At 41.3% G+C, this 13,227-nt stretch overlaps 1 protein-coding gene across 4 annotated transcripts in view; it reads left to right on the top strand.

Moving 5' to 3' along the window:
• The window catches only part of LOC107655566 (ATP-binding cassette sub-family C member 9-like), a 47,457-nt gene that overhangs the window by 21,473 nt on the left and 12,757 nt on the right, over nt 1-13,227 (top strand). For all 4 annotated transcript variants that reach the window (XM_016443091.1, XM_016443089.1, XM_016443093.1 and 1 more), the window contains 14 exons: nt 1,631-1,715; nt 1,882-1,962; nt 3,195-3,332; nt 3,501-3,626; nt 4,104-4,203; nt 4,289-4,566; nt 4,660-4,811; nt 4,896-4,965; nt 5,150-5,307; nt 6,084-6,176; nt 6,602-6,704; nt 11,233-11,334; nt 11,429-11,549; nt 12,405-12,535. In XM_016443091.1, coding sequence (XP_016298577.1) covers nt 1,631-1,715; nt 1,882-1,962; nt 3,195-3,332; nt 3,501-3,626; nt 4,104-4,203; nt 4,289-4,566; nt 4,660-4,811; nt 4,896-4,965; nt 5,150-5,307; nt 6,084-6,176; nt 6,602-6,704; nt 11,233-11,334; nt 11,429-11,549; nt 12,405-12,535 — 1,738 coding nt within the window. The remainder of the gene's footprint in view (nt 1-1,630; nt 1,716-1,881; nt 1,963-3,194; nt 3,333-3,500; nt 3,627-4,103; nt 4,204-4,288; nt 4,567-4,659; nt 4,812-4,895; nt 4,966-5,149; nt 5,308-6,083; nt 6,177-6,601; nt 6,705-11,232; nt 11,335-11,428; nt 11,550-12,404; nt 12,536-13,227) is intronic.

Genomic DNA, 13,227 nt, shown 5'->3' with positions numbered 1-13,227 from the left:
GTGTGGCTGACTCTGAACTTTTATAAAGAATATCTCTTTGGATTTGAGACTTTAGTCTTTGCAACTTTACAGATCTTCTTTATGCACCAAGAGCTTGTAACACTCCAAAGAGAAAGGAAAAATTGAAATCGCATCATATGACCCCTTTAAGGCATAATTCCTTAAAGGGCTAGTTCAACCAAAAATTAAAATTCTGTCATTAATTACTCACCCTCATGTCGTTCCAAACATGTAAGACCTTCGTTCATCTTCAGAACACAAATTAAGGTATTTTTGATGAAATCTGAGAGCTCTCTGACCCTGCATAGACAGCAACGCAATTGCAATGTTCCCAGTCCCGGAAACGTAGCAAGGACATTGGTAAAACAGACCATGTGACATCAGTGGCTCAACTTAAATTTTGCGAAGCTACAAGAATACTTTTTGTGAACAAAGAAAACAAAAATAACATAATTTATTTAACAATTCTTCTCCCCGAGTTACCGTCTTCCTCCATTTTGGAGAGTACCATGACGCATGTGCATGCTTTCCCCAGAACGTAATCAACGTAATCAGCGTTGTTTACGTTCAGGAGAAAACGTGCGCATGCTGAACGTAAACAATGCTGATTACATTTTGTGGTGAACTATCCCTTTAATGCATATTTACTGTATGCATATTCACTGGTGCACATTTTTTTCAAAATTGTTACCCCAAAAATTGTCCTCGTAATCAATAATCAAAATAATAACTTGCAGTTTTGTTGAAATGACATCATTTAGGCTGTGTGGGATATTAGTTTTCGTTGTTTGTGTCAGTCATTTTCTTAAACTTTCTGCAATTATGTTCTAATGTTATGTTAACTGTTTTGAATAAAATGTTTCTCATCAAATATCTCTTTTTACTCAGAAACATACACGGAAACATAGTACTTCAGAGCCATTATATTAATTTTATGTTGTAACTTGAATTTGTTCATCATAAAGTCAACAAAATATCAAACCTGACATTCAGTTTTTTAAAGCATGTTCCTGCAATGTGCACATTTTTTCTTTAAAAAAAATTGACATTGTATCTTTAATCAAAATAATAACTTGAAATTATGCCACTTAGCTCATATGAGGTAATGTTGTTGTTGTTTTTAAATAGAACATATGTTTTAGGTTGTGCATGACACAACTTTCAGCTTACATTCTCTTAACCTTTCTGCATAGTTTTAATGTTGCATAACTTTTTTAGCATTCTGTTACTGAATGCTCACTTTTTAGCAACCAATCAATTCTCAATAGATAAAATGAAGGCCTATTCCTATTTTTTTACTCATTGAATGTCCCTTTTTACTTGAAATGTGTCATATTGTGGAAATAAAATTGATTATGACTGGAGATTACATTGACTTTAAGGCCAAAAAGTGTTGTGAACTTTAATTTTAAGTCAGTGAGCACTTACACTGACGTTTCCAAATTTAGTAAGTCACATTTTTTTTTACAGCGTTCAAAGCTAGATCTCAACTATAATAAAACTCGCTGTGGAAACTCCAGGTCATGACATTGTTGATTTTCGCTCCCTCGAGAGCTCATGTGTAAGATTCCTATCCTTATGTTTTTGAGAAAACATTCTTATGTTTTTTAACTCTGAATCTGTCGGACAGATACAAAGCGGTGATTGATGCCTGCTCGCTTCAACCAGATATCGACCTCCTTCCTTTTGGAGACCAGACTGAAATCGGAGAACGGGTAAGACAGGACTGTGCACTGTGTCTGGGCTTGAGACCAGCTCTCTGACCTCAGCTGCTGTGATACTAATCAAATAAAGAGCTGTTATTGAGACTACCATGACTTTGACGTTACGTCATCAGAATCAAAAGTGTTTAATTGGTGTTCGTGTGTTGTAATCCTGCAGGGTATTAACCTCAGTGGTGGTCAGCGACAACGGATCTGTGTGGCCAGAGCTCTATATCAAAACACCAACATTGTTTTCCTGGTAGGAACTAGGAACCATCTTTTCCAACAAAGATAACTTCATGATAGTTTCTTACCTCCACCCTCTAGAAGTGATATACCAGTATTATGAATGACCACAGTTTTAATTTGATTTTAGAGGTCTTCCCAGAGGAGATTTCTGAACTGACACATGATAGCACAGGGTACATTGTGGTAGTGATAGCAGAAAACACAATGATCTGTAAGGGCTGTTATTGGATTACTGTACATAACTACACACCCTTCTGGATAGGATCATGAATTCACCTCATTCCATTCCTTGGATTGACGTTATGTCTCACAATCTAGAAAGTCAACGGGGTTGTTTTGGTGTCTTTTCGGGTCAGTCGAGAAGTGATTTAAGCACATTTATAGTGCATTTCTATTGAAATACTCTCTGCATTTGAACAGTTTTCTGAATTGAAAGGGTAATTTCTTTTGTATTTACACTCTTAAAAATAAAGGTTCTTTATTGGCATCTATGGTTCCATGAAGAACCTTTAACATCCATTGCACAAAAAAAGGTTTGAAAAGGTTCTTTATAGTTAAAAAGATAATCCTTTAGATGTTCTTTAAGCCCCGTTCACACCAAGAACGATAACTATAATGATAACTATAAAGATAACGATATTAGCGGCCACACCAGATATCGAAACGATATCATCTGTTTATTCTAGGCGCATGCACATCTGCCACTTTAAATTCTCGAGGTCATTATAGCAGGAATGATTCTGATTGGATGTCAATGTTTGTATCGTTCATCAGCTAGAAAAAATCGTTCTGAAAGTGATTCCAACGATATTGTTTCTCAGTGCCTTTATTGTTATAGTTGTGGTGTGGACTCTGCTATTCTTTAATATTGAGAACGATTTTTAGAACTATATCTTTATCGTTATCTTTATAGTTATCGTCCTTGGTGTGAACGGGCCTTTACGCTAAGAAAAAAATGGTTCTTTTAAGAACCACTGAAAGGTTCTTTGGGGAAGCCAAAATTGATCTTTTATGGCATCTCTGTGAAAATCCCATTTTGGAACCTTTATTTTTAAGAGTGTAATGAAGCAAACATTAAGCAAAGCTAATTTAACACAAGTTCCTAAATGTCTAGATAAGTCTTGATCAGTTTGGCTTGATTGAAATTTAAGTTTCTTTCTTTCTTTTTAAAGTTTAAGTTATTTTGACGATAAGTAGATATTGAAGTAGAGTCAACCTAGTTTTGGGGTTTCTTACCTTTAGGATGACCCGTTCTCTGCTCTGGACATCCACCTCAGTGATCATCTGATGCAGGAGGGGATACTGAAGTTCCTTCAGGATGACAAACGGACATTGGTCTTGGTCACTCATAAGCTGCAGTACCTCATCCATGCTGACTGGGTAACTACTGGGGTTTCTTTGCTGACTGAAGATCTTTACCATTTTGAGGCTGGTTCTTCGTAAAACTCTGAAAAAAGAGGATGTTTTGATTAATAAAAAAGATAAATTACTTGAAAATAATCAAAAACAAATGACTTTAGACTTTGTGTTACTTTCTCTGTGTGGTAGATAATAGCCATGAAGGACGGTTCAGTCCTGAGAGAGGGGACCTTAAAGGACATCCAGACGCATGATGTGGAACTCTATGAGCACTGGAAGACCCTGATGAACAGACAAGACCAGGAGCTTGAAAAGGTCCTTCTGCTTTAAAAACCAGCTCATCTATACAGTTTTTAAAACACTATGCATCATACACTTACCGACTTTGTGAATGGTTACAGAGAACAAAATGGACATCTTACACTAAATGACTGGGGATCACATACTACCAGAATTTCAAGTCATTCTGAACACTGCAAACTCATGCAGAAACATGTGCCTTGTTGCAAGGAGATGCATGACAAATAATAAAAACACGTTTTGTATCATTTGACTAGATAGAATCATAGTCTGATGCTAAACAAGTATCTGTGCCCATCATATGTCAACTCGAGCAGCCGAAAATCCACAGACTGGCTATGAATTTTGGCAACTATCATTGACTTGTCCAAACTGCAAATCGGTGCAAAAGTTGTGTAATGTATTTCAGCCTTAAAACAAAGATTGTCAAAAATTAACACTAAACAGATTTGAAGCAGCATATGTAAAACTGTTTTTGACTCTTTGTTTTAGGAGACTGAAATGGAGAGTCAGACCACTCTGGAGAGGAAGACTTTGAGGAGAGCGTTCTATTCCAGAGAGGCGAAGAACCAGATTGACGATGAGGATGAAGGTAGTAGTTCATCTGCATTTCAGAACAGCATTTCCTTTTTTTTACTTGTAAAAACATCTTGGACACCTTTTTTTCTATTCCACAGAGGAGGAGGTGGAAGAGGATGACGATGACAACATGTCCACCACCACCAGCCGACGTTCTAAGATCCAATGGAAGATGTGCTGCCGTTACCTTTCCTCAGGTGGCTTCCTCATGGTCTTCCTGATGGTGTCGTCCAAGCTGGCCAAGCACTCGGTTATGGTGGCCATCGACTACTGGCTCGCAGCTTGGACGTCCTCAAACCCGCATAACCAAAGTCTCGCCGATCCGTTTCTCAATGCAACCAATTACACACAGAATGATGACACACAGATCTCTCAGGTGACACATCACTGCTGTTTCCTCTTTGAAATGTTGTCTTTCATATTATACATTATAGTTATACTGAAATTGAGCTTTTTGGGTGTTTTACAGCATCTCTCCTATGTGCCAGTGTTTATTATCCTGTGTGGAGCAGCGATAGCACTTTGTCTCATCACTTCCTTAACAGTGGAGTTTCTAGGAGTGGCTGCAGCTACAAACCTCCATCACAACCTCCTCAACAAGATCATTCACGCTCCCATCAGGTACTTACACATTATGAACCCTACTGTCATCGACTGATATTGACAGGAACATCATTATAAAACGTCCTTTTATATCATCGTTAGATTCTTTGATGTCACCCCGCTTGGACAAATCCTGAACCGTTTCTCAGCGGACACCAACATCATCGATCAGGTGAGAGAAAGACAGACAGAAAGAGATCTGTTCGATTCATTTTAAGCCCACTGAGATGAGCAGCCTTGGTTTTCCACACAAACATGTGACCTCAGTGCTGCGGTAGTCAACATTATCGTATTAATGAGATGAAGAATGTGGCGTATGCATGCTAATGTGCGTCTTTTTCATTCTTTCTCCACAGCACATTCCCCCGACACTAGAGTCTCTCACTCGCTCCACTCTACTCTGTCTCTCAGCGATTGGGGTCATTGCTTTCGTCACCCCTGCCTTCCTAATTGCACTGGTGCCCCTTGCTGTGGCTTTCTACTTTATTCAGAAGTACTTCCGGGTTGCTTCCAAGTAAGTAGTTCTCCTAACGTGATTCAATCATGGTTTTCACACATTGGAAACATGTTATCTCTATTTCTACTTACATTTCACTGCTGGTCATATATTCCCTATATAACCATGTATGTGACAAATAAAAAATCTTGAATCTTGAATCTTGAATCTCTACTCAAGGACTTTGTATAGGATTAACTTAACTGAATTAAGTAAACCTAGCTTAATTTATACATGTCAAAATAACTTGACTGAATTAAGTTCATAACTGTCATAACCTGACCTTCTGGTGAAAATGACAGACTTTCCTCTGTTGATGTACGCCCCAATCATTTCATTTTCTTAAACCGAACCTTTCTTACAGTTGATTGTAAGCTTGCATTAAATTTTGAGCACAATGCCCACATCTCAGTATACAACTAAAAACTGATAAAAAGAATCAAGACCCCACTCCACATTTTTTTCACACTCAGACGTTTGCCACAAGAAAAGGTCTTTCAAGTCAAGTTCACTTTTATTTCTATAGTGCTTTAAACAATACAGATTATTTCAAAGCATTTTCTCAGAGATAAACAGGAAACAGCAGAATCAATTATGGAAACTCAACTATTGAGACAATTCAGATTCTACTCTAAAGCAGCTCTAAAAGACAATAGTGTCATTTCACTACTGATAATAATCCTTTAAAGTCAGCATCAAATCCATTAAAGTCAGCTATGATTATAAGAAAGACATTTTTACTTCCAGAACCAGACTAAGCTCTATTGTCTGTTGCTGTTCTTTGTCTCCAACAGAGATCTGCAAGATCTCGATGACTCTACTCAGCTGCCTCTTCTCTGTCATTTCTCTGAGACTGCAGAGGGCCTCACCACCATTCGAGCATTCAGGTCAGTGAACTGAGGGTTTTCCGAAAGCACGTGGCTGTCTGAATAAACCACATTTCTCTCTCTGTATTCTTCTAGACTGGATGCAGAACTAAGTAGTTGCATATGAGTGAAAACAGAATTAAATGCGTCTTTGTGATGCAAAGCCAATTGTGTACAATATCAGCCATGCAGAAGTGATGCAGTCTCAGTGGCTCCAGGCCATTTCTTATAAACACATTGTGCTTATTCACGCATCCTTGACTTAAAGTAATCCAACAATAAACATTAAGAGATTAAGCTTTCATCTCCTCTGTTAAGTCTCCAGAGTGTTTACGTGAATGAATTGAACGCTCTTATTCGTCACAGCTGTGTTAGCTCTAGTCAGTCATGGGTCTGTATCACATTGTAAATGGTTTTGACACAAAGTAAAAGGTCTCTGTTTCCAGGCACGAGGCTCGCTTTAAACAGCGGATGTTGGAGCTAACTGACACCAACAACACAGCCTACCTGTTTCTCTCTGCTGCCAACCGGTGGCTGGAGGTCAGAACGGTAAGTAAATTTGAGTTTCCCTTTCATGGGAACTTCGAACTGCGTCCTCTAGGGGTCGCTATGGGGAATGCCTCGTCGTGACCCGTGTCTGAAGCATACATTGAAAAAACACCAACTCGTTGGCCGGCGACAGCCATGACGTCACTACCGGTACCGGTAGTGACGTCATGGCTGTCGCCGGCCAACGAGTTGGTGTTTTTTCAATGTATGCTTCAGACACGGGTCACGACGAGGCATTCCCCATAGCGACCCCTAGAGGACGCAGTTCGAAGTTCCCATGAAAGGGAACGTCTCAGGTTACTTATGTAACCATGGTTCCCTGAGTAGGGAACGAGACACTGCGTCCTCTAGGGGTCGCTATGGGGAATGCCTCGTCGTGACCCGTGTCTGAAGCATACATTGAAAAAACACCAACTCGTTGGCCGGCGACAGCCATGACGTCACTACCGGTACCGGTAGTGACGTCATGGCTGTCGCCGGCCAACGAGTTGGTGTTTTTTCAATGTATGCTTCAGACACGGGTCACGACGAGGCATTCCCCATAGCGACCCCTAGAGGACGCAGTTCGAAGTTCCCATGAAAGGGAACGTCTCAGGTTACTTATGTAACCATGGTTCCCTGAGTAGGGAACGAGACACTGCGTCCTCTAGGGGTCGCTATGGGGAATGCCTCGTCGTGACCCGTGTCTGAAGCATACATTGAAAAAACACCAACTCGTTGGCCGGCGACAGCCATGACGTCACTACCGGTACCGGTAGTGACGTCATGGCTGTCGCCGGCCAACGAGTTGGTGTTTTTTCAATGTATGCTTCAGACACGGGTCACGACGAGGCATTCCCCATAGCGACCCCTAGAGGACGCAGTTCGAAGTTCCCATGAAAGGGAACGTCTCAGGTTACTTATGTAACCATGGTTCCCTGAGTAGGGAACGAGACACTGCGTCCTCTAGGGGTCGCTATGGGGAATGCCTCGTCGTGACCCGTGTCTGAAGCATACATTGAAAAAACACCAACTCGTTGGCCGGCGACAGCCATGACGTCACTACCGGTACCGGTAGTGACGTCATGGCTGTCGCCGGCCAACGAGTTGGTGTTTTTTCAATGTATGCTTCAGACACGGGTCACGACGAGGCATTCCCCATAGCGACCCCTAGAGGACGCAGTTCGAAGTTCCCATGAAAGGGAACGTCTCAGGTTACTTATGTAACCATGGTTCCCTGAGTAGGGAACGAGACACTGCGTCCTCTAGGGGTCGCTATGGGGAATGCCTCGTCGTGACCCGTGTCTGAAGCATACATTGAAAAAACACCAACTCGTTGGCCGGCGACAGCCATGACGTCACTACCGGTACCGGTAGTGACGTCATGGCTGTCGCCGGCCAACGAGTTGGTGTTTTTTCAATGTATGCTTCAGACACGGGTCACGACGAGGCATTCCCCATAGCGACCCCTAGAGGACGCAGTTCGAAGTTCCCATGAAAGGGAACGTCTCAGGTTACTTATGTAACCATGGTTCCCTGAGTAGGGAACGAGACACTGCGTCCTCTAGGGGTCGCTATGGGGAATGCCTCGTCGTGACCCGTGTCTGAAGCATACATTGAAAAAACACCAACTCGTTGGCCGGCGACAGCCATGACGTCACTACCGGTACCGGTAGTGACGTCATGGCTGTCGCCGGCCAACGAGTTGGTGTTTTTTCAATGTATGCTTCAGACACGGGTCACGACGAGGCATTCCCCATAGCGACCCCTAGAGGACGCAGTTCGAAGTTCCCATGAAAGGGAACGTCTCAGGTTACTTATGTAACCATGGTTCCCTGAGTAGGGAACGAGACACTGCGTCCTCTAGGGGTCGCTATGGGGAATGCCTCGTCGTGACCCGTGTCTGAAGCATACATTGAAAAAACACCAACTCGTTGGCCGGCGACAGCCATGACGTCACTACCGGTACCGGTAGTGACGTCATGGCTGTCGCCGGCCAACGAGTTGGTGTTTTTTCAATGTATGCTTCAGACACGGGTCACGACGAGGCATTCCCCATAGCGACCCCTAGAGGACGCAGTTCGAAGTTCCCATGAAAGGGAACGTCTCAGGTTACTTATGTAACCATGGTTCCCTGAGTAGGGAACGAGACACTGCGTCCTCTAGGGGTCGCTATGGGGAATGCCTCGTCGTGACCCGTGTCTGAAGCATACATTGAAAAAACACCAACTCGTTGGCCGGCGACAGCCATGACGTCACTACCGGTACCGGTAGTGACGTCATGGCTGTCGCCGGCCAACGAGTTGGTGTTTTTTCAATGTATGCTTCAGACACGGGTCACGACGAGGCATTCCCCATAGCGACCCCTAGAGGACGCAGTTCGAAGTTCCCATGAAAGGGAACGTCTCAGGTTACTTATGTAACCATGGTTCCCTGAGTAGGGAACGAGACACTGCGTCCTCTAGGGGTCGCTATGGGGAATGCCTCGTCGTGACCCGTGTCTGAAGCATACATTGAAAAAACACCAACTCGTTGGCCGGCGACAGCCATGACGTCACTACCGGTACCGGTAGTGACGTCATGGCTGTCGCCGGCCAACGAGTTGGTGTTTTTTCAATGTATGCTTCAGACACGGGTCACGACGAGGCATTCCCCATAGCGACCCCTAGAGGACGCAGTTCGAAGTTCCCATGAAAGGGAACGTCTCAGGTTACTTATGTAACCATGGTTCCCTGAGTAGGGAACGAGACACTGCGTCCTCTAGGGGTCGCTATGGGGAATGCCTCGTCGTGACCCGTGTCTGAAGCATACATTGAAAAAACACCAACTCGTTGGCCGGCGACAGCCATGACGTCACTACCGGTACCGGTAGTGACGTCATGGCTGTCGCCGGCCAACGAGTTGGTGTTTTTTCAATGTATGCTTCAGACACGGGTCACGACGAGGCATTCCCCATAGCGACCCCTAGAGGACGCAGTTCGAAGTTCCCATGAAAGGGAACGTCTCAGGTTACTTATGTAACCATGGTTCCCTGAGTAGGGAACGAGACACTGCGTCCTCTAGGGGTCGCTATGGGGAATGCCTCGTCGTGACCCGTGTCTGAAGCATACATTGAAAAAACACCAACTCGTTGGCCGGCGACAGCCATGACGTCACTACCGGTACCGGTAGTGACGTCATGGCTGTCGCCGGCCAACGAGTTGGTGTTTTTTCAATGTATGCTTCAGACACGGGTCACGACGAGGCATTCCCCATAGCGACCCCTAGAGGACGCAGTTCGAAGTTCCCATGAAAGGGAACGTCTCAGGTTACTTATGTAACCATGGTTCCCTGAGTAGGGAACGAGACACTGCGTCCTCTAGGGGTCGCTATGGGGAATGCCTCGTCGTGACCCGTGTCTGAAGCATACATTGAAAAAACACCAACTCGTTGGCCGGCGACAGCCATGACGTCACTACCGGTACCGGTAGTGACGTCATGGCTGTCGCCGGCCAACGAGTTGGTGTTTTTTCAATGTATGCTTCAGACACGGGTCACGACGAGGCATTCCCCATAGCGACCCCTAGAGGACGCAGTGTCTCGTTCCCTACTCAGGGAACCATGGTTACATAAGTAACCTGAGACGTTTTACTGTAGTATAGGTTGTAAAGAAACCATCTCCAACCGACTTTCAAACACAACATTAATATAAAGAATGTAGTGTATGTAATGTTTAAAATTACAGTCTTGCTGATTAATTTATCATAATGATTTAATTTAATAAATAACATTCACTAGCTGGTTTTCCATCCAAAGTTGCGAATTTAACTTGGAAAATTGGAATAAAACATTTGCGAATAAATACTGTTTTCATCAAACTGGTCAAAGAAAACAAAATCGTTACTTCCTGATAAACAGGCACTAAATATCACTAAGAAAAGTAGATTTCACTTTTTCATATGAATTTGCACAATCCCATTTGTACGTTTTTGTTTGATATTCTGATATTCGCCCCATTGAAGGTTAGTTTTAGGGTTGGAGCTAAACCTAAATTGTATGTTTTTGTATGAATCACATCCTACAAATCTGTACTAAAACGCCACCTCATAAAATAGCCAAACCACTGAGAGCATTATGAAAGTTTGTTTAATGTAGAAATACCAACACAATCTCATAACTATTTTACATTTTGGCATATTGCTGGCTAATTCATATTGATTCGTACAATCCAATTTGTAAGTTTTTGTACAATATGCTTACGCCCCACTGAGGGTTAGGTTTAAGGGGTGGAGCTTTATGGGGTTTTTTTCTCTACACATTTTTATACGATTGCATTGTAAAAATTCATACGAAAGCACTGCATTAAAGCACTAAAATACTTATATTTTCTCATGAGATGTAGAATAGAGAAACATGTACAATGGTATTTTAGTATCAAAATACATACTTTCAAATACTTTACTTTTGTGGTATCAAAGTACAGAGGATTATAGCATTTAATTAATGGTATTATTATCAACTAGTAAAACTTTGGTATCCCTATATAATAACATTTGTATTTTCCTCTCAGGATTATCTGGGTGCTGTGATTGTCCTCACTGCAGCAGTGGCAGCGATCTGGTCCACATCTCAGTCTGGACTGGTTGGACTTGGTCTAACATATGCCCTCACTGTGAGTTATCCATTTAAACACAGCTTTATTGAATTTCTAGTGGTCATCTGTGATTTAAAAGCACTTAAAAGTCCTCAACATGCTTTGTGTTAAGGTGACAAACTACCTGAACTGGGTGGTGAGGAATCTGGCAGACCTGGAGGTCCAGATGGCTGCGGTAAAGAAGGTCAACAGCTTCCTCAGCACAGAATCTGAGAACTATGAGGGATCCATGGGTAATAAATCCTTTCCTGACACTATTAGTATTGTTTCTAATGATTATCCAGAGTACTATTTAGAATCTAAATTAAGATTTATACCTACTAGATAACAACCCATATTTCTGGCTTCCAAAGCAGTGCCACATGTGCATTTTCTCACATTTTAGTGCATTAGGACAGAGCGACCTGACACAAACCACTGAGAGCATCATGAAAGGGTCTAAACACTCGCCTCTAGAGACGAGACGCTAAGAAAAAAGAGAAGTTTTAGCAATAGTATGTTAACGCCACTGTTAGACTGAAACAATAGCTTATTCTCCATCTCCTTCTCAGTGACATAATGGAAAACTGGCCTGGATAGCAGTAGCTATGAGACTAAACTTTGACATTTGAACACCATATATAGCTGTTAATTGCAGCTTATTAAAGTGCTCACTTGCAGTGTTCTGAGTTTTTTGTTGCCATTGATGTATCAGTGTTATGTCTACTTTATACTCTCCTCAGATAAAGTCATCTGAGGAGACTGACTGGGCAGAAAGAAAATTCTGTAGTTAACCATTCTGTAAACTAAATTATATCCATAAACATGCTTCAAAGGTTAAAGGTGCAGTAAGTTTTGTTTTTTTTTACACTTAAAAAGGTTTTGTGCCTAAATAAATGAATGATGTACACTCACATGAAATTATGCCACAATCAGTGGCCCAGAAAAGCTATTTTATTCTACATGAACGTAGTAGACTCATGATGGCGTCTTGCTGAGATCACATCAGCAGTCGGATATGTCAGTTTTGCTATATTTTATCTCGTAACAGTTAAAACATTGAATATATAAAATGACAATCTATATCATTTTATTCTCTTTGATTTCAGATGTCTCACAGGTACCGGAAGACTGGCCGCAGCATGGAGAGATAAAGATCCATGATCTGTGTGTCCGTTATGACACCATGCTCAAACCTGTCCTCAAACACGTCAATGCACACATCAACCCTGGGCAAAAGGTTAAAAAAAAAAGATCCATCTAAAATGATCAAAAAATGATTTACTTCTGCATCTTTTTTTTTTTACTTTATCCAGTTTTTTTCTCAATTTGAAAGTAAATATTTCATTAATGTTGTATGAATAGGCAAGGATGGTGAATCAGCTATTCAATATAGGTTTACTAAGCAATAAATCAGTGCTGTTATTGTTAACTAAAACTATTAAAAATGGTTTTCGATAATTGAAATGAAGCAAAATTTAAAATATACATTACATTTTTAAAGTACATTTTAATTTAAATTTAGATGGAAATTGGAAATGTTGTGTTAGCAACTAAAATAAATGTTTAACTACTTGACCTAAACTGCTAAGGCTGTCAAATCGATTAATCGTGATTTATCACATCCAAAACGAAACTTTGTGTTTACATGATATAATGTGTGTGTACTGTGTATAGTTATACTTATATATATATATAAATACACACTCATACAAATACATACACAGTCTATTACGAATTATTTATTTGTGTGCATATATATATGCACAAAATGTGTGTGTAGCTTTGATATATGTACAGTAGGAAATGTACAAAATATCTTCATGGAACATGATCTTTACTTAACATCCTAATGATTTTTGGCATAATATATATATATGTGTGTGTGTGTATATATATATATATATATATATATATATATATATACATGTA

The sequence above is a fragment of the Sinocyclocheilus anshuiensis genome, unplaced genomic scaffold (genome assembly GCF_001515605.1).
Source record: "Sinocyclocheilus anshuiensis isolate Anshui unplaced genomic scaffold, SAMN03320099.WGS_v1.1 scaffold916, whole genome shotgun sequence".
Lineage (NCBI taxonomy): Eukaryota > Metazoa > Chordata > Actinopteri > Cypriniformes > Cyprinidae > Sinocyclocheilus > Sinocyclocheilus anshuiensis.
The sequence above is the reverse complement of the archived record's forward strand: the minus strand, read 5'-3'. Positions and strand labels throughout refer to the sequence as shown.